The sequence below is a fragment of the Idiotropiscis lumnitzeri genome, chromosome 4 (genome assembly GCF_059441095.1).
Source record: "Idiotropiscis lumnitzeri isolate Australia: NSW breed Sydney's pygmy pipehorse chromosome 4, RoL_Ilum_1.0, whole genome shotgun sequence".
Classification (NCBI taxonomy): domain Eukaryota; kingdom Metazoa; phylum Chordata; class Actinopteri; order Syngnathiformes; family Syngnathidae; genus Idiotropiscis; species Idiotropiscis lumnitzeri.
Genome location: NC_142394.1, coordinates 23864508 through 23886283, shown reverse-complemented (window position 1 = coordinate 23886283; position 21776 = coordinate 23864508). Strand labels below are relative to the sequence as shown.

Genomic DNA, 21776 nt, shown 5'->3' with positions numbered 1-21776 from the left:
TTCATAACTTTTGTGGACCGGCAACTGCAGGGCCTGGGGTGGGTTGATTAGGAAGGACATATCCCTTGACTAATAAAATGCTGCAACAGCAAATGCAAATCCACTATGTATTTTTATGTATATTCATATGGTCACCATGGAAACGCAACAGACACCATAGAACAACTATAACATATACATTAAAGAGCAACGTAAAAATAGTAATTTGTAGATATTACAAAATACATATTTCGTATGTGGCATGCATCAAGAGCCCAAGACAAAATTATTTCAAAATAAAAAACATATTCACCCTCTAATAAAAAGTCAACCGAAAGTACTAAAAATTCTTTCATCTGTTGGCTGGACAGCCGATATTGGTTCACTGCTCAAAACAGCTGCCATCAATCGGTTAACATGTGGACGTGTTATGATGCTGCAACCCTGCATGTTTTAGATCGGGATGCCCAAGTCCGGTCCTCGAGATCACCTATCAAGCCTGTTTTAGATGCCGTCCTCCTCCAACACACCTGATTCAAATGATCAGCTCATCAGCAAGCTCTGCATAAGCCTGATAACGATCCTGATCATTTGAATCAGGTTTGTTGGAGGAGGGAGACATCTAAAAACATGCGGGATAGTGGCCCTCGAGGACCGGAGTTGCCCATCCATCCTGGAGAGGCCATGCGCAAACTAATAATCTCGCCTTTTTTTTTTTTCCCCATTTGTGTGTTTCATGTGTACTGGTCATGGTTGTGAACACAAATGTGTGTGTGTGTGTGTGTGTTGGGGTGGGTAAGGGGAGCGTTTGCTGGCTGCGGCGTGAACACCAAGCGTTTAACGCCGCGTCTGCGCGCCGTCCCGCCGTCCTTCGCGGCGTGTCGGGCAGGCAGCTAAGCGACGAGCAGAATTTCAAAGAGGACGCACACAAATTGACTGTCAGCGAGCTGTGAATGACACCTTCATCCACTTCCGCGCACACACGTGCACACACACGTGCACACGCGCACGAGCACACACGCGCACCAACCTCCCTCCTCTCTGTGGAACGGCCATGTTTGGCTCCCAGCAGGTAAATGTGTGGTGTCAAAGGTCAGTGTGCGCAAACAGGCTAATATTGACACGAGGCGGGAGAGATTGCCACGCTCACACAAGCATACCCGCTCACACACACACACATACAGGATTTGGTTGCCAAAGCCTCTCTGCTCATTTTTTTCCCTCAGGGGTGAGCGAGTCCCTATTTTTTTCACCTTGCGCTATAAACCTAGTCTGCACTCTAAAAACTGTTGGGCCAAAGAACCCAATTTGAGTCAAAACGGGAACAACTTATTTGGACCAATTTGACCCAATTTATTTATTTTTTTCTTTTTTACAAAATGGCCCAACTGGGTTGTTTTGTACGAATTGACCAGGGAGGTTTGGTCAAATAAGCCCAAGTAGAGGATTGGTCTCTTTTTTTGTCGCAAATTGGGTTATTTTTGACCCAGCCGTTTATACAGTGTAAGCTCAAGGTCCAGACGAGTGTTCTATCAAACTTTTATTGATCCAAACTACAATGTACATAAATTTAAAATAAAAAAAAAAATTATATATATATATAATAATCTAAAAAAAAAACTAAAAAAATCAACAGGTTCTGTGGTGCCTTTACTTACTAGGGCGCAAGCTTTCACTTTATTTTTTTATTTTTATTTCATTAATTTCAGTTTTTTATTTTCGTTTTGATGCCGTGAGCGAAGCGAAAATTAAAGTAAGGTCATGCCCCGCTATGTGGGCAAGGGAAGCTTCTGTCGCAGTAGCAGCTTTGCCGATGGTTTTGAACGGGACAAGCAGAAAAACAAATTCAAAGATGAAATCCTTGAGAGAGTTTTGGCAACATTACACTTTATAAAACCAATTTATTTCTTGTCATATATAGTTTACAAATTAGTGACATTTTTCCCCACCAAAATCAAAATATGTTTTTCTTGCGGCCTGTCTCTAAATTTCTTTCCAGTGGGGAACCTTGTTTAAATATGCGAGTAAATTGAGATACAATCTTGATAATGGAATCAATTAAACTCCAAATCCAAAGTAACACTCTTTACTGACATAATAATTCAGGATCCAAATAATTGGATGCTTTTTGTCCACGTCATTGACATTGACCACGATGTAGATCTCGCCCAAAGTCACCTGGAGTAGATTTCATCTTGCCCTTGACCAGAATAAAGACAAGCGCTATTAAAAAAAAAAAAAAAAAAAAAAAAAAGACGACGTTCCCCGCGTTGGTTCTTGAGGATTCTTTATCAATGACAGGATGCGTCTACTTCCTGGAGCATCCCGTCTCGTTGTGTTAAGGACATGCAGGATGTGATGTCACCACTTCCTGTGCTGTGATGTGGGAGGATAGGGGAGACTTTCAGGAAGTGCGTGGGCGACATGGTGCGCCGCCTAAAGGCCTCCCCCAGGGAACGCGCACAAATATTGTAAAGCAGGAAGGAACAAGTCAACAATAGATGAACAGGAGGAAAAAACAAGCGCTCCCTCCTGTCCCGCTGTAGGGGGAATCCCTGGAAGTCACGATGACCTTACACTCACAATCTCTCACACACAATCTCTCGGGCACATTTACACAAACACACTCTCACATACGCTCACTCTACGCACACTCGCACTCTCTGTCACATACATTCACGCTCATGCATATTCACTCACATTATCTCTCATGCACACTCTCACACCTCAGACCCAATCGCAATATCACCCCTTATGTCTCGTCTTGTCCAATCCCCCATGAAATGCGCGTTCACAACAAACAAGTTTCCCGAAAACTTTCGGGGTAGGGCCACAAACAAGGGGCGTATGGCCCTTCAGCACCAAGTCAGATTTCGACCTCTCTTGATTCTGCACACGCCCCCTCAGCAACAAATACAATGTCTGCAGAAATGACGTCAATGAACGAGAAGAAGCGGGAAACACAAGTCGAAGTAATATATTTGTGTTTCATAGTAGCGACACGCGTGCTTTTATCTGATGTTTTAAACTTTGCAACAATGACGTGTTTTGAGTTGTGGGTTGAAACGCTCGAGCTGGCTGTCGGACCAAACAAGAATGTTTAGAAGTAAGCTGGTACAGTACCGTTGCTTCGGAATGCCGTGACAAATTGATTTTCAAACCAATAAAAGTCGAGATTTCATTTGACATTTGGAGGTTATTGTAATTAGCCGTGTTTTAAAAGTGATTGCTTAACGCTCGCTGGCACGCGGGCGGGATTGGGTAATAGCATCGAGGCTAGCCTGCTTCTGAATTGTTTAGCATCCGTTTTTCATTGTTTTGTTGTGTCGTTGTGTAATCAATAATGGCGTGTCCTTAGTATTAGGAAGTAATAATTAGTCGCGTCTGCTTACGACACCAACTGCACGCGGCTCCAAGTGATGACGTAGCGGATCGAGTGCGTTGCCATTTCCTAGGGGGATTGTTTTTCCACCCTTTGTCTTTGTCTCTTTAAACAAGTTAAAGTGGGAAGAGGGAAGAGAAAGACAAAGGCTTAAGGGGGAAGTCATTGGATTGGACCTTAACATATGACACATGCACACAAACACACACTTGCACTCTCTCACACACTTCATCTCACCCACACTCAGACATAGTCAGGCACGCTTTTAAGGCTCAACACACCAATCCGACACCATCTCTTTGTTGTAGCTCGCAACGTCATAAAGTTGCAGCGGTTGTTGGGGCATCTGGCGGGGCGCGTTCTCCCGATTCAACATGGAGAAACATGTCAGGCTGTTGGGAAAAATGATCACTGTGATTGGCTGTCAGCGAGTGACTTAATGTGCACTGGAGGAACCCGAAGTGACAAAATACAAAAAACGCAAAATATTTCATCTATTTCTCAAGGACTAAATGAACTTTGCTCATTATCACATCCCCTCTAAGGACATAATGGCTGGCTGAAGCGAAGATCGCTAAGATAAAGTCATCCCTCTCCTTCACGAAAGACCTTGGCATTGACTAGCGCCCCCAATGGCATGGAGGGGTACTACTTCTCACGCTTTTGCAGAAGGTCCAGAGTCGTTGGCGTCTCCGTTGGCTTTTGCGGTGTGTTTTCCTGTCATTTTCCGGTCCGACTTGACCTTGCCGACCTCAAGGCCAACGCGACAGTTGGCCTCAAGGATGTGTGACGAGGCCTTAACAGACACTACTTCTCTCTTAATTGGCATGGACTCACTCACTGATGTACGCACCCACACACACACACACAAAGACATCCCAACGTCTGTCATTAAGTTCCTCCCTTCATCCTCATGACAAGCGTTAAGTTGACTCCGCCTAATGGCTGCTGCGTCTTTTTGCTCACCGCACATCCGCAGCTTTCTAACGACACTGGCTTCTTGAACGGACGCATGAATGGTCCCGCATGGGTTGGAATCAGTCTGATGGGACGTTTGGCTCGCGGGAATCTTCAGCGCGCCAACTTTTTAATGTATTTATTTATTCGGCTTATTGTTGAGCGGGACGGCGGGTGCGCGGAATCACACAGACGGTTTCTTCCATGTTGGTCGCGTACCGGTTCGTCCGGCTTATTGATGAGACGCTGGGGCCGACGCCAGCTGGCAGCTGCAGGTAGCACACAGCATTGGAAATAAAATAAATAAATAAATAAATAAGCAATGCGTCGATGCACGCCCCCCACACACACACACACAAACACACACACCCACACCCACACCGGCGGACCCGCCCACTTGGTCCGCGTAGCCACATTTATGTGAGTAATGTGATGCGGCACGTCCTGTATTCCCTCAAAACAAACAACAGCCACATAAAAAAACAAGGCAGAGGTATTTTTCCAAAGACTTTTTTTTTTTTGTCATTGTGAGCAGCAGTCACATTTTTGTTTGAACATTAACACAGCACTTTAAGATAAGAACATTAAAAAAACTGCAGGCTATTTAAATAAGGATACGACACGATGTACTGTCCATAAAACAAACAAAAAAACTTTTCTTATAAGTTAAAAGTATTGAATTTAGAAGGTATCATTTCGTGTGCCACTGGAGGGCGCTCGGGGAAACAAACAATTTGGAAAGCATTCTTGCAAGCTTGTTAGCCACAGCAACACATTGATAACCTCCATTTTGTTTTTCACAATCTTGCCATTGTGACATCACAATACAGCTGCAAGTATTATCGATTGGCTTTGTGATTTTTAAAAAAAAATTTTTTCAGCCAATTGACAGGAAATTAGTTTAAATGTATGGCGGCCAAAAACCCAAACATAAATTGATGATCCAGTTCCTGGTTTGGTCCATAACATCCGTCCAAAAATCTGCAAAAATGTCAATTATTGTTTTCTAAAGTCAAAACAGATGTTCTCAAAAGCTTTAATTTTAGGAAACATGAAGCTATACTGTCTGCTTTCATGGAGAATGACAGAAATTGGACAATATTCACTGCTCAGTGACTGAAATTGAGAGGATTTTGACAATTTGATAAAAACGATTGATCATCAAATAGTTGTGGATTATTTCACAAACGATTGGTTTCCGATTAATCAATAGATTGTTGCACTTCTGTCATATGTCAATAAAATTGGTTCAAATAAAAATGAGCAGCCGCAACAAAGGCTACATGTGCATCCATGACGAGATGGCGCGTGTTAGCGTGCAAATGTGCGTGCCCATTGCCATGTCATGCGTATTGTAATATGTGCATGCGTGTGTTCATCCATCAGCAGCGTGTTTGTGCGGAGCGGGCACGTTTGATTTATGTGGCCGTGCTGTGGTCGGCAGTAGAATCCTAATTCTTTACTCAGAAAGGCTGCTGTTCATTCCCAGTCAAGTGTCCTTGCCTTGCCTCCTTTCCTTCCTGCCTTCCTTCCTCCCACATGCTCGCGCTCGACTCATATTCTGAATTATTAATGGTTGTCATGTCGTCATTCATAAGTGATCACGCTCACATATAATACAGGAAGTTGTGGAAAAGATGAGGCGCCGGCGTTCTGCGTGTGAGTCGTTTTGTGTGGGAGCGTCGTGTCAGCTTCCTTGTAGGCGGGGGGGGGGGGATTCAATCACAAATATATTGCGATCAATAGTTAATCAGTTTATATTTGTTATATTATAGATAATAGTGAAGGGTTAGTATTTAAATATGTTAGAACTTCTTCCTACTCTTTTTTTTTTTTCATTATGGGATTTGGATTCGATTTTTTTTTATTTTCCTTACCATGTTTGGAATCAAAAGGGAAAGAAATTCCTCAATGGAAACTCACAAAAAGATCTAAAGATGAGAAATAAGGATGAAGCGTGTGCCTCAAGGCGAGCAAAACAAGCACTCATTCAGCGATGTCATGAGAAGGGCAAAACCGACGCTCCCACAGTGATTTGTTAAGGTGAGCAAAATAAGCGCTCCCTCACTGATGTGACGTTTTTTCTCATTGATGTCTTCGGTGTGCTAAACAAGCGTTCTCTCACTATGTCTTGCGGTAAACAAAATAAGCACTTAATTTCAGGGATGCTTTACGTTAAAAACGAGGGCTCCCTCTGTCACACTTGCACTGCTATGACATATGAATGTGAGCAACTCAAATACTTCTTGTGGTAAATAAAAGGAATATTGTCTTAAGGTGACCAAAACTAGCATTCATTCAGTATGTGTTAAGTTAAGCTAACCTGCCAATGGTGGGAAAAAAACCAACACAATTTTACATCACAATGCTAATGCTAACTAAATGCCTCTGTTTTGTCATGACCGGAACAACTTCACTCTGCCCTCTTGAGCTGGCTTTTTTTAAATTAAACACACACACACACACACACACACACCCACACCCCCACACACAATTGTTGTGTGTGCACATGTGCGAGAGAGTTGCCGTGGTTACGTCCTCTTAAACAGCTTCTCAAGTGCTCCTTCACCTTTAGCTCACATCCGCGCATACACAAGGGCACGGCACAATAGCGCACAATTAGCTGGCTGTCTGGAGGGCAAAGCCAAAAGGTGTAAAAAAAAAAAATGAATAGGAAGAGAAAGAAAAAAATTAAACGTTTTGCAGCATTCATAGCTGGTAAGCACATGTAAAGACAAATCAAACTGTCAAATGTGCACCTAATCCATTTGATTGTAATCGATATCGGCTGATTTCACTAACGGCAAATCGGAATCGGAGTACCGCTGTGTTAGGGTTGTTGTGTTCGATTGTGTTGCGTGTCGTGAGCCACTCGAGGAAATTGTGGACCTTCAGTCGCAGGAAGCCATGTTACAATTAGGCTTAGCATTAGCATTAGCCTCCCTGCGGAGCCTCTTGTTGGCCAGACGCGGCCATTCTTGGCAGGCGAGTGGCGGCTAATCCTGCCGGGATGCTAATGAACGCTGGCTGGCATCGGCCGCGCGCCGTCGTTATAAAGCCCGCCGGCTAGCTGACGGGCGGACATTAAGGTGCTGCAAGCTGTAATGGCTCATGAGATTTGGCTAAAAAGTTGCGGTATTAGCCTAAATAATCCAAATGGCTGTCCGTTTGTCAATATATTCACATATGCTCCAAAAACGGACTGGTCGCTAAAGTGTATTTAGACAAACTATGAATCTGGCGCAGCTAGACGAAGAAATGATGCCGTCCGATTTGGAATCTTCTCGCCATGTTTCCAGTCTTTAAATTCGCAACCACTCGCAAACTGTCATACTTTTCCGCCCTCTATTGTTTCCACACAATCAATCCGACCTCCTGCGAGCGAGCGCAATTCTCTCTCCCACACGAACCCCCGAGGCTATTTTTATCCACACGTATGGAAACATTTTAACGCACACCTGCGTGCACACGTGCGATGAGCCTGCGTGATTTATAGACCGAGCGTTTTGCGGCTTTTCCCCAAATGCACATGCTTTTTTTTTTCCAGTATTCCCACTGAGGTGGCGCACCTGATCCCTCGATTTAAAAAAAGTACAAAAAAAAAAATACAAAACTCCAGGCTTTAATAGACAAAGATCAACGCCGGCATCCGTTCAAGGTGATTAAGCGCGATGGTGGACTGAGTAAGCTCGATTAGCGCCGACCTGTTAAAGCTGCTCGGCAAACAGCGAGCGTGATTCATTCCAGTCACCCGTGTGCAAATAAACATGTCAGCACACATTGAAAACAAAAACAAAAACTAGCGCAAATTTATTTTCATGGCCAGTATGCAAATATTATGCACGTTCCCTGACCTCAAATTAGTTTCCCACATTGAAGTGAATTTAAAATGATATCCCAGATAGCAAAGGATGTTAAATCAATTTTGAATCAATCAATTTTTGTCTCAAGGTGGTTTAAACTTTGACTTTTCAATGTTCAAGCGTTCTAGAAAGCGTCTCTTCTATGGACGCAAAAGAGAACACCACGACGCCAACATCGGGAATTTCACCTTTGGCCCTCGAGTCTATAAAATAGGATCGGCGTTGTTATTCTATCCTGTCGCACACGTGTGTGATTGGTATGCGTTCTCATTGTCATGTTCACCTTTGACCCCACGCAGCCTAAACTAAAGCGTCACGTCACTTTCTGCTAAGCTTTTATTTCTTCTTAGAGTATCACATGAACTCCGCCACTACCTGCTTTCTCGCAGGCCGCGACATTACATTAGCAAACGCTATAAGGTTGCGAGCAGCTCACTACATTAGCATGTAAATGCTAACTGATTGCAGTGGGCTGGGCACCTTAGCATGTGGATGCTATTTAATTGTTATCAACTAACATGCTAATGCTAGCTGGACACATTAGCAAGTGTTATTTTGATGCTATCTGGTTTAGCCTAGCTACATTCACCTAGCTCGTGAATGCTTCCTGATTGTTAGCAACTAGCTACATCATCTTGTTGATTAATTAATTTTTGTGTACTGTTGGGCCATGGTTATAATTGTTCAGAATTGTTTTTATTTTAGTTTTTTTTTCGTATTGTTTTGACTTGTTGGTGAGTTAGCTTTAATTTGTTTTCAGAGCTGCTTTGGTAATTAATTTTTTTTCGTTTTGTTTTGATTTAGTTTATTAGTTTTTTCTTAATATATTTCTGGTATTTGTTGAAGGTGAGAAGAAAAAGGGGAGTTAGCATTGTGTAATACAAACACATACACGGAAAAAAAAATCATCATTAAAAATCTACATTAACTTAGAACTAGCAGAAGAACAACATCCACAAATCAACCGCAAGTCCTGTATAACAGTCCGGAGAATTTCAAGTGCAACAAGTGCATACTGCTGCTTCTAATCTTGGATTAAATGAATCAAAAAATCCCCCCAAACCATTCGCAGGATAATGCTGTCTTGGTTTTACTTTTATTTCTTTACCTTGCATAGCCTTCTGTTCATCATTGTCAACCAAAACAAAATAAGTACTTGATTGAATGCTTTTGTTGCCCGGCTGCGAAATTGCCAACTTCTCAAGTGGATTTAAACATTTGTGGCTGTTTTTCCCTTTGAGAAGTATTCTACTCCATGACAAGGCAGCTGGTTTCATTTGCGGCGACAATAGATAGAAATACAGACACACTGTAGAAGTTGACATATTCGGAATTCCCATGGGCTCGGAGAAAACTTTACCTTTGATCATAGGATTGAGATGGGAAAGCTAACCTCTAAAATGGAACCGGTCCGGGAGTGGGAGTCATTCTGAACGGGGGCCGGATGTGATGGGAGTCGTTTTCACTGGTATGGGACAGGATTAGTTTTTTTTTTTTTTTACAATGGTCCGGGATGGTAGAGGGTTTTTTTTTCTGTGAGAGAGTGATGGGAATGGGGTGAAAATCCACTGTGGTGACTCACCATACAGGATGCCATCTTTCAAGGAGGCAATCACCTGACCACAATGCAATGCACTGATTTTGTCACTTGCGGGAATATTGGAAATTTATATGACGATGGCTTGATTGCACCTCTACCCGAGAATGTGGTGGTTGGCTTTCGAAGTGTGGTCTCTATGAGGCACAGGAGTGCACGTGTTTCAAAATGCACGCACTTCGAACCTAGGTTGTTACGTTTAATTAGTTCACCACTAGATGGTATTAAAGTCTACACACTGCCCCTTTAAAATCTCATGCTTTGAATTCATTAACAATGACAAGAATGAGGGATGTTTTCGTTATAATCAACATTTAAATTAGTCAATTGTCAATTCAGAACAAAAGTTTTTGCTATAATAACCTTTGTATGGGCTAGCAACGTTAGTTTGGGGATACTTGCCAGCAATGTTAGCATGTACACCCATTGTGGCGTTTGTGGCCATTTGAAAAACATTTTTCCCCGAAAGCCGTTTTGCTAATCCTAAGAGCACGGACCCCTCCAACAAAGAAACATAACTGTCGCATATATTAAATTAAACACCGCACCTGCAGTGCTGCTTTTGACTGATAGCGTTGCTTTAAGCGGCTTTTCCGTGTGTTTGTGTGCGTTCGCGCGCGTGTGCGTGTGCAGAAGAAGATGCACAAAGGAGACCTGTGATGTTTGAGTGACAGCGGAGAAGCGTCAGCAGCTCTCGAACGCGCACATTCAGACAAAAAAAAAGCGTCGAGTCGCCGTCCGTCTTTTTTTTTTTTTTTTTTTGTGCAGAGCTTTTATTTTCAGCCCGCCGTCAGCCGTCTGTGCTGCGTTCGGGTTCTGTCCGGACGTTTGAGCGTCGGCCGGGAGAGCAGCCAGGCAGGAAATTGAAAAATAGCAGCGGAGAAAAGACTTTTACGGGCTTACCCCAGCCACCCCCCCGCCCCCTTCACTTGTGTGTGTGTTTGTGTGTAAGTGTGTGTCGCTTGCGAGTTCATCGGATTGCCACGTCAAGTGTCAGTGTCAACACACTCACTCGCGTACACGCGCACACATAAACACACGCGCACTTCCAGGGGCAGACAAATGTTGGCGTTCTACTGAACTCTGGCAGTAGAATGATGGACTCAGCTGACCTGGTTTGTGAGAGTGTGTGTGTGTGTGTAAAATGTCACTGTCAACACACGCACGCACACACACATGCCACATTAATACACAAATTCCTGAATGCAGATGACAGACTCAGCTGGCTTGTTATTGTGTATGGCGAGGGTTACTGTCAAAGCGCACACTCATTTATATCACATACATTCACACGCGTACTCTCACACACTCATAGGAAAACTCTCACACATAATCACCTACTTACACACTACTCAAAAGCGCACGTACACACACATACACTTACACATGTTCACAGCACACACACACATTCACTCTTGTAACACACTCTCATAACACACGCACACACACACGCACACACACGCACATCATCACGGTTCATCAGCTAATCCAAATAATTGCTAAACTTCCACTCGGATGATTTTAATCTTTTTCAGTCTTGGTCCGATTACCTCGCAGGATTTTGTTGTGCCCGTTCTCAGGTTCCCCCCAACTTAGCGTCTGAAGAAGGTGAAGGGGAAAGGCGTACATGAAAGCGGCTAAGGCTCACACGACCGCCTCGGGAAAATCCCCGACCGACATGCGTTATCCGCTCTCGGCCGTCCGAGCTCGAGCGAGTCGTTTCGGAGACGTTCACGCATGACGAGTGCCTGTCGGACAAGCTGCCTTTGATGCTCAAGCTGCTTCCCGCTCACCGCGCTCACATGAGCACATGTGATTAAACAGGTAGCGTTGGAGGGAGTCTGAGATGGTTGTAGATGGTCGATCCATGGTGTATCGATTGGTCAATACGTCACCTTTTCCAACATGAGCAGAAAGCAACACTTCAGGCCCGACTTGTTTTTTAGTGTTAGTCAAGAGAGAGCGAGGTATAATCTTCTTTGGAAACTGTCTTTCATTTATCATGAATTGATGTTTTCAGTCTTGATATTTCCCATCTTAAGTATAATCTTCTTTGGAAACTGTCTTTCATTTATCATGAATTGATGTTTTCAGTCTTGATATTTCCCATCTTAAATTGCAACCAGCACTTCAGGCCCGACATGTCTGCTGGTTTGCAACCCGTTAAGTAACAGGGAAAGTGTTGTAATTTTGTTTGAAAATCTTTTAAATTGGGCATTGATTCCCAAATATCGCATCCTCAGCTGAAGTCTTCAGCCCCTCAGCCAATTTGATTCACGGCCTTCTCAGACTGCACAATTATTGTAATTTTTTTCGTTCATGACAGTCGCGCTGTTAGACTACAAGATAATATCGTTCGGTTTCTTGGACCGGGTGACCAGACCCGACCCAATCGTTGCAGGCTTCCGTTAAGATTCTGTCCATCGGTACAGGTACAGATGAATGGCGTCCCCTACTGGCATAAATGTGCATGGACATCCTGCGATTGTTTTCATGAGCAGAGAACTTGCCGGAATAACGTGGATGAAAAGCATAGACACATCTGTTTAGTCTGACATGGCGCCTCCCCGAAGGGTTTGATTTTGTGCGGCGGATCGCAGGCAGCTGCAACTTGATGCGTGGCTCACGCGCGCGTACGCAGACACGCACTTTACCATAACACACGGCCACACAATGCAAAACACAATAAGTCTCACACAACACGCACGCACGCACACTCATTGTGCACTCCAACTGATGTGGCGCTGCTGTGTGGAATTATGGGATGTTACAGCTCCCCACGTTGGCCGTCTATATATGTGTGTGTGTGTGTGTTTGTACGTACGTGCGTGCGTGTGCGTGAATGTGCACCAATATGTGCACATGCATACTTGATAAGCACACACTTTTTTTTTTATAAGCATGCACAATGCAGCCTCACACACTCTTATCTCCCACACAGGGAGGTAATGAGCAGCTCTCACACACACATGCGCACACACACGCACGCAAGCGGTGCGTTATCTCCAGCTTTGTGTCTCGGCTGACAAACAGCCGGCGAGGCGTCGTTCGTTTCTCCTCTCGTGGTTGCTTTTTAATCATCAGCGGGCCTCCTCTTCCTCCGCCTCCTCCTCCTCTTCATCTTCCTCCTCCGCTACTTCCACTTCCTCCTCATGTCTTCATGCGGTCATTGCAGCTCCTCCTGCGCATGTTTTACAAATGTGGCGTAGTACTCCCCCAAAATGATGCCGTCCACCATTTGCTTGCTTTCTCTCACAAAATCGGGCTCCCTGTCTTAATCGATTTTATTTCCCCTTTGCTTATTGTAAAAGCAAATTAAACATTTTTTCCCTTGCTGGCATTTACTGATTTATTTTTTTTCTCCTGATACCAAACAAGCTTTTTCGCACAGCGTAAACTTGTATTGCCCTGCACAGCAAAAATGGAAAGTTTTTTTGTCTTTTTTCTTACAGCAAAGGTGAAAATCTGTGCTTTTGTCCAAAAGTGCTTGTCCGTAGTTTGGAAAAAAGGAGTCAACAGAGGCATTGGGAAAGTCATCAAATGTTTTTTGTTAACTATACTCTGAAAACAGTTGGGTCAAAAATAGCTCAATTTGGGTGAAAAATGGACCGAACCACTACTTAGGTCAACTTAATGCAAATTTCTGGGTTGTTTTTGCAGAAAACGACGCCAAGAATTGGCCTGTTTTGTCATGACCCGTGTCGGTCATGGCAGGGGTTTGTTGTTGTTGTTTTCGCGTCTCCCATGCCTTTTTGTTGTTGTTTTTGGTTTCTGTCAGCTGAGTAGGGGCGTTTCCCCTCAGCACTCCGTCCCCACCAGCCACGCACCTGCTCCCCATTAACCTCACACACCTGATGCCCATTTGCACTCCTAGTTCTGGACTATTTAACCACCCTATGCCGACTACTCAGTGTCGGAACATTGCTCCATTTGGACTGTCACGACCGCTCCCTGATCTCGTTCACGCTCATGTTCTCGCTCCCGCTCTTGCTCCCGCTCTTGCTCCCGCTCTTGCTCCCGCTCTTGCTCTCGCTCTTGCTCTCGCTCTTGCTCTCGCTCTTGCTCTCGCTCTTGTCCCTAGTTTTTGTCACTGTCTTTGTTCCTCGGTTTTTGTTCTGTTTAGTCACGTTTAGTTCGACTTTGTTATTTTGCACCCTGCCACGTTTGTTTGTCCTAGTACCTTGTTTGCCTTTTGGTTTTGTTTTGTAAATAAATTCCCTTTGTTACCCTTATCCCTACTTCCTCGCATTTTGGGTCCACCCCCCTCCTCGCCGACCGGCGACCCTGACATGTTTTATACAAAACAACACACGAAGATTGGTCAAATTAGCAGTCTGGTCTGTTTTTTAATTAAAATTGTTTTTTTTTAGTTTTTTTAAAATTTTATTATCATTGCAAACAACTTCAATAATTATTCACTGAAAACTTACTTTAAATTAATTCACTAAAATCACTTATTTAAAAGCAAATAATACCTGAATATTTATATTTTTTAAATATTTTATTTAATATTTTATTTTTAGAGATTAAATTCAAACATTGAATTTAAAAGTGAAATACAACTGGTGTGCACTTAGGATGCAATTCTTTTGCGTACCACTAGAGGGAACCTGTGAAAGTCATTGTCATTGTCATCCGCACCGCTTATCCTCCACATGGTCGCGGGAGCCTATCCCAGGTGACTACGGGCAAAAGGCGCACCACACCCTGAACAGATCGCTAGCCAGTCACAGGGGAGATATAAACACTGTCACCGAGTGGGAACAGATCCCACGCTGCCCGCATATAAGTCAGGCGGATGTACCGCTACACCATCAGTGACTTGTTACCTTTGAAAATCACTTCACCAAATGCATGTTAGCTCATAGCAGCTAGCACGTGGCACACAGACAAACAAATAGAGGTGCGCGTGGGCGTCCCGCAACCGCCGCTGTCGCTGAATCCGAAGGCTTCCTAGGGTGACTGCGAGGTTGTTTTTTTTTTTCTTTTTTCCTTGACGTTATTTCTCCACAGATGTGCTCGGTACTGAGATAGTGCGGAGATAGCAGAGACGCCAACTTCTATTTACAGCAAACAAACACACTTAAGTAAAAGTACAGATATTTGGAGGGGGAAAAAGGCTGCGGGAAAAGTAGAAGTGCATGGAATCCCCGCGTGTTCATGCGTTTGCAGTCGCCTATTACACAGGCGGGCAAGGAGTCGGCCTACTGATCATTTGTGAGTCCGTTTCTCGCCAACTGGCTGGTTATAAAAGACCGGCGATTTCTATCCTGCAGCAGGAAACAGGAAACGGTGTTTATTAATAATATGCTCTGACACATCCTGATGTGCCTTTAACATCCGTGCGTGTGTGCGTGTGTGTGCGTGTGCGTGTGCGTATGTCTGTGTGTGTTTATGTTGAAGCGCAGAACTGCCTTCCTGGTGTGAAGGTGTTGATGGCGGGAGTTGCGACTTAAACGTCAGACATCAAACGTCAATTTGTTACTCAGAATGTGTGACTATAATTATTACATTTTTTTTTTTTACTCTGCTCTCGTAACTCGACATTTGCTACCAAACGTTTGCGTTTTTAACGAAACATTTGTTACTGCAGTTACTCGACCTTTGTTACTGAATTACTACTTGAAATTTTTGACTGAAGTTTCTCACTTTTTTTGTTATTTCCTTTCACAATGTTTGATAGCCCGCATATGTTAGTGAACAAAATTCGTTCCTCAACTTTTGTCATTTTTTTTTTTAACTGAAGATTTGTTTCTTAATGTTTGATACATGTCATACTGCATTTTACGTAGGGATGAGCGAGTACCGATACCAGGTATCGATATCGGGCCTTATTTCAAGATATCGGGTACTCAAGAAGGATGACGATATCAAACGCTGATGCTTCAAGCAAAAAAAAAAAAAAAAAAAAAAACATTGAGTACATCTTCCTTGCAAGTATGTGGTGCTACGCTGCAGGAGTTTGACATATTTCATCATGTGTGTCAGAAAGACAGGTCTTTTTCACTATTATCTATTATTGTGCTAATTAATTTTTTTTTTGTCTCTTCAGTACTAATCGTATCAGTACTTCATATTGGTATCGGTGATGACTCGAGTGAATCGAGCTGGTATCGATCTGAAAAAAAAAGTGGTGTCATAATTAGCTAATTTTTAGTCTCCTTTTTGTTACTCGTCAATCATTTATTAACCAAAGTTTATTTAAAAGAAATAAAAAACCAGTAAAGATCACATTTATTTCTGCCATTTCCAATCCTCAGAGGTGTCGCAATTGGCCGCGGCTAGTGGTGCCGCCGGTTTGATCCCTGCCCCGCCCCCTTCCCAGTGAGGCACCGGACTGTGGATGGTTGCCATTTGGACAAAAGCACAAACATTCTTTTTGTCGCCGTTTGAAGCGGTTCAGGGTCCTGACTAGGATGACACCAGTTTCCATGGTGACTGAGTATCGGGCCAGCCAGGGATGTGCTGTTTATCTGCCTGGCCCCGTTCAGGTGCTTGTGTGTGTGTGTGCGTGTGCGTGTGTGTGTCTGGCTCAGTGCGCGTGTGTCCTGCAGCGCTACATGGACAGCTAATTGTATTTTAATTATAAAAGCATCAAGTCAGACGGCTCGCGCCTCCTCCTCCCCCTCCTCCACAAAGACAAAGTCAATGAAGCGTCAAAGTTTGTTTTCAGCCTGCTGCTTTTATGCAAACTAACTTGTCGCCTTCACATGACATTTCAACTCCAAATTAACTCCGGCGTACCAAATAGAACGCGGTGGGATAGACTCTGCGTGCCCGCGTTGCGTTTCGGCACGTTTAACGTCGACAAAGTGGCTCCAGTCGTGCATTTGTGTGGACACCTGTTGGTCACCAAAGATTTTTCATATCTGGGATTTTGAGTTCTCAACATCATGCAATTGTATTTTTATTTATTTATTCATTTTTGGACAGGAGTATATAATGTGTTGATGTGTGACTTTATTAAGTGGATGTGGAGAAAAAAAAAGACTTGTTTTGAGATTTTTGAGTTTCTGAAAATTAATGTTTTTGGGCATGTTTTTGGTTCTTGTGTGAACATAGGATGACATTTTGCCAACATATTTGCAAATCTAGAAAGCTTTGGTTTCAGTTTTTGAAGTGATATATCACTCAATTTTTGTTAATTACAGTTTAACTACAGGTATTGAACTTGATGCTTGATTGGTCACCTTTTTAGGCAAAAAAACAATGGGGGGGTCGTTACGTTATCAAAGGAGGACATATTGCTAACGTTAGTTTGATATCCGACTTTTGTAGCTTGTTGATTTTCTACCTCGTTGTTGAATGTGGACAATTTGTTGCGTGATGTCTTATGGTTGTTGCGTCATCATTGCGGTTTAAAAAATTCTTGCAGAGCTCGATGTGGCTTGTAGTTTGTTGATTTCTATCTTGTTATTGAATGCCGCACTCTAAAGACACTTGGGCCGAAAATAGTCCAATTTGGGTCAAAGACAGACAGATCCACTAATTGGGTCAATTGGACCCACCTTGTTTTTTTGAGTTGTTTTTTACAAAACTACCCACGTTTTGGGTTGTTCTCTGCACCATAACCGAGCAAGTAGTAGACTGGTTCATTTTTTACCCAAATTGGGTTATTTTTGACCCAATTGTTTACAGTGTGACACTTTGTCAATGTCATCTGATGTTTCTTGGTCATTGCCTCATTTTACGGGGTCTTATTGCCGAATTAACAGCAAACCGCGAGAACCGTCAATGTGGCCTTTGATATGATATGTGACTTGATAGGCTTCATCATTTGTCTTTTTTTTTTGCCATCGTCGTTAATAACATAGCAATGTCGCCTCTGCTTCCCAGCTGCCGCACCGCCGGGTAACATTCTCCACGGCCAACCAGGCGCAGGACCTTCAGGACGCATCCCAGCACAGCTACTACGACAGCGGGCTGGACGAGTCGGAGACTCCCAGCTCCAAGTCGTCGTCCGGGCCTCGGATCGGCCCGCTGGCGCTGCCCGAGGACCACTACGAGCGCACCACGCCCGACGGCAGCATCGGTGAAATGGAGCACCCCGAGAACGGTGAGTTTCCTCCTTGCTGCCTGTTTTGAGCAAGTTTACGACGGTAGATGGCGGGAATCCCGTCGTCTAATCGGATTCCCGCCATTCCCCGTGCAATGCAATCAATATGCAACATAATCAAGTCCCACGGCTCAGCGCATTAACATCACAATTATGCAAATGACGGCCGGTCCAACCTTCCATCAGCTCCACTTAAGGATCCACAGGGGGAGAATCGTCGGGGAAACTGGAATTGGGTTGGCGCTCGTTAACGTTTTTGCCAGCCCGATGACGACGCGTCGGCTTGCTTTGTGTAATGTGGCGGCTCGGAACGCTAACAGGCTAAAGACATACATGTTTTTTTTAATTGTTGCGTCTACATACTGGGGGCATATTGTCAAAATAGTTGCAGATTTAGAATGCTTTTGTCAGTCTTTAATTTGATGTGTCACTCAAAATGGATTGTTGGTGGTAGATTTATTTATTTTTTTTACCTTGTTACGGAATATCTTTTTGTGTAATTGGTGATGTATTCAAGCAAAATATACTTATTTTGTGATCGTCGCGTCATCATTGAAGGACTCACTGTAAAATAAACTGCAAGTGTAGAGAGCATTCGTCACAGGCTTTGGTTTGACATACGACTCAATGTTTTTACTTTGTTTCGTAATCTCTTTATTGGACGATTCGCAGCGTATTAAAAAAAAAAAATTTATAATTTCGTCATCATGCAAAGGCATATTTCCAAATTAATTGCAACCTAAAAAAATCTTCGTCATGGTCCTTAATTTGACATGTGATTCAACTTTGTTTGTTGTTTGAACGTTGCTTTTTTTTCTTACTGAATCTATTGTTTGAGTCGTGACGTTTTTAAGCAAACTCAACATCTTTTTTGTGCATTTTCTTACCGTAGAGCATATTGTAAAAAATAATCGCATATCTTGAACGCCTTCATCGCAATCTTTAATTTGATATGTAACTCAGTGTGGTTTGTTGGTTGTACATTTTTCCTTGTTACAAAATCTCTTTTTTGATCTCCAAAACATTAGCTGGCGACCTTTCTTTGACCTATGACTCGATATGGTTTGTTTTTTGTCGATTGTTTTTCTTACCTTGTGACTGAATCTCTCTATTGTGTAATTGATGAGGTATTTAAGCATAAAACATATTTCTTTGTTTATTGTTAAGAAGCGTAAAAGAGCTAATTGCCGATCTAATTGCAGACCTACAAAGCTTTCATTTCGGCCTTCGGTATGGTTTGTGACTTAATGTGTTTCATTTGTGGATATTTTGGCCCTTTTACTAATTCTCTTTATTGTGTGATTGGTTAAATTTTTTTTTATTGAAAAGCATCCGCCTACGATGACTTCTAATAGTGGGATTGAATACGTCTAACTTTGGGAATTAGCTTTGCAACGCTAACGAGTCCTGTAGGGTTAACTCAATTCGGTTTTATTATGACTTATATTGCAATGTATATTATCATATTATATTTTATGAAATAATTTTCAAGACCGTCATCTCCTAGGGGTAAGAGTTGATTAAGCAAATTAATGCGCTAAATTAGAAATGTTGCTTGTAAGACATGTCCGCTAATTGAATTGTACTTTTTGGCATAGTGCGTGTTTGTTAAAGCAGAAATAATCAATGCAAATGGTCCAAATAATAAACGTTGCCTCAGTGGACAATTACATGTTATTTTAAGTGCGGAGCTCGTATGCAAATGAGCTGCTGATGTACGCGCTTTGCTTTTATTGACTATCCGCACACACACACACTCGGACACTGTAGAGGCAATGCTGTTTTCGGTACCAATTGAATGGAAACTTGATGCAAAAGAAACCCCCAAAAAACTGCTCTTGCCCATCTGCAGTTAAGTAAAGGTGTAATGTCCCGTATGTTGAAGAGGATGAGGACTAAAATGAGTTGAACTGTGTTCAAAAAGAACATTTGTCAAAAGGGAGGTGGACAGCATCTTTTGTCACGCATATTAATTGTACACTGGTGTGATTGGTCGCCGTGGCAACAGCAACATTGCGTAAAGAGACACGCAAACAATGACAGATAACAGCATCACTACATCTTTTTTGCCCCCCTTTAGCTCGATAGCATTGAGAATTGCACTCACATGTGACGCGAGGCCCGCGGATGATAATCTGGATCCAATCCAGATTACCAGCCCAAACAGCAACATTGTGTAAAGAGACACGCAAACAATGACAGATAACAGCATCACTACATCTTTTTTGCCCCCCTTTAGCTCGATAGCATTGAGAATTGCACTCACATGTGACGCGAGGCCCGCGGATGATAATCTGGATCCAATCCAGATTACCAGCCCATATCACCGTAATCCGCCCAGGAGCATTAAGAGCACCGGCGACCGCTCAGCCGGAGCGCAGGAGAGGAAGCGCGTCCATCTGTCGAGGTGCTCCCCCCGCCAGGGTGTCACTACGCACGTGTTATCCGCTTTATGTGTGAACAACTACAACCAGATGACTTCCTTGAAAGGAAAACTATCTCGACAAATTCAAAGACTTCCCAGGTGTCTTTTATTAAAAACTCTTGGACATTCTTGACATAATCCAGAAAGGAGAAAAAGCACATTCAAAATTCACTTGCCTCACACTGTTTGAGATCGCTGGGTTTTCTGTAGATGCGTGCCTCTGAGTGCGAGAGAGAGTGTGAGAGAGAATGAGAGAGAGAGAGAGAGAGAGCATATGAATGTGTGAGAGTGAGTGTGTGTTTGTGTGTGTTTAGTATGACAAGTGATAACAAAGCTGTGTGAGAGTGTAAGTGGGGTTTTAGTGCTTGTAAGAGTGTGTGATTGTGTATTCTGTCTGTGATTGTGAGAGAAAGTATGAGAGTTGGTTTGAGTGAGTGTGAGAGTGCGTGCACGAGTGGGTGAGGTAGAATGAATGTGTGAAATAGTGAATGTGTGCGTGCGATTGTGTGATCATGGTTGTGTGAGTTTGTGTATATGTGACAATTTGTCGATTTGTGTGTTTGTCTGAGAGTGAGTGGGTGTGTGTTTGTGTGTGTGTGTGTGTGTACCGTGTGCGCTTTGATGTGCGGAGGATAGGAACAAAGTGAGGATGATGAAGATGAAGAGTGCAGATAGAAAATCTCACTCGGGCTGATGCGGGCAGTAGATAAAAGTGCACGCTGCGCATACGCGCACACACACACGATCAGCCCTCCATTTTGTGCCTCCCGTCGCTGGCTCGACTCTCAACAGGCCTCGTTGCAACCCCCCAGCATCTTCATCATCCTCATCATCCTGATGCTCTCTCCCGCCACACACACTCGCCACCGACAGGAAGTGGACACATTAGCGGAGCGTAGCGGACTCGAGCCGCCGGCATTAGCGTCCATTACGAGAGCTTTTACAGTGCAGAGAGATGCAAGCGAGCAGATCTTCATGATGGCGCGCAAGCCAACGTTCCAGGCGGCGCCACGGCGAGGCTGCTCGGCTTTTGTTGCTTGGTTCACTATTTGGCGGCAAGCGTGCTGAAAAGTCATTTGCACCACGTCACATGTCATCAAATTTGTGAAAATGTTCTTACATTTCCTGATTGTTCATGGGAAGGCCTGGTGCCTTCTTCTGGATTCAGTCCATGTCCTGGTGATGTCGCAGGTTGATGATGTCACACGATGACCTCACTGGTTGATGTCACGGGCTGGTGACGTCATAGGTTTATGATCTCACTATTTGATGATGTCAAATGCTGATCATGACACAGGTGTGCTGGGGTCAAAGTTGATATCAACAAGTTTGTAATGTGGCAGTTTGGTGAAGTCACATGTTGATGATGTCACAAGTTTATGATGCACTGTATTAGTGATATCCCTGATTTCCAAGAGGTGATGACATCGCAGGTTGGTTGGGGTCAAAGGTTGATATTGTCACAAGTTGGTGATTGATGACACAGGTTTATTATCAACCACGTTAATGATGTCAGG

At 43.4% G+C, this 21776-nt stretch overlaps 1 protein-coding gene across 2 annotated transcripts in view; it reads left to right on the top strand.

Moving 5' to 3' along the window:
* LOC148338645 (protocadherin-1-like) overlaps positions 1-21776 on the top strand; it is a 106652-nt gene that overhangs the window by 41218 nt on the left and 43658 nt on the right. For both annotated transcript variants that reach the window (XM_088293831.1, XM_088293833.1), the window contains exon 4: positions 17615-17834. In XM_088293831.1, coding sequence (XP_088149957.1) covers positions 17615-17834 — 220 coding nt within the window. The remainder of the gene's footprint in view (positions 1-17614; positions 17835-21776) is intronic.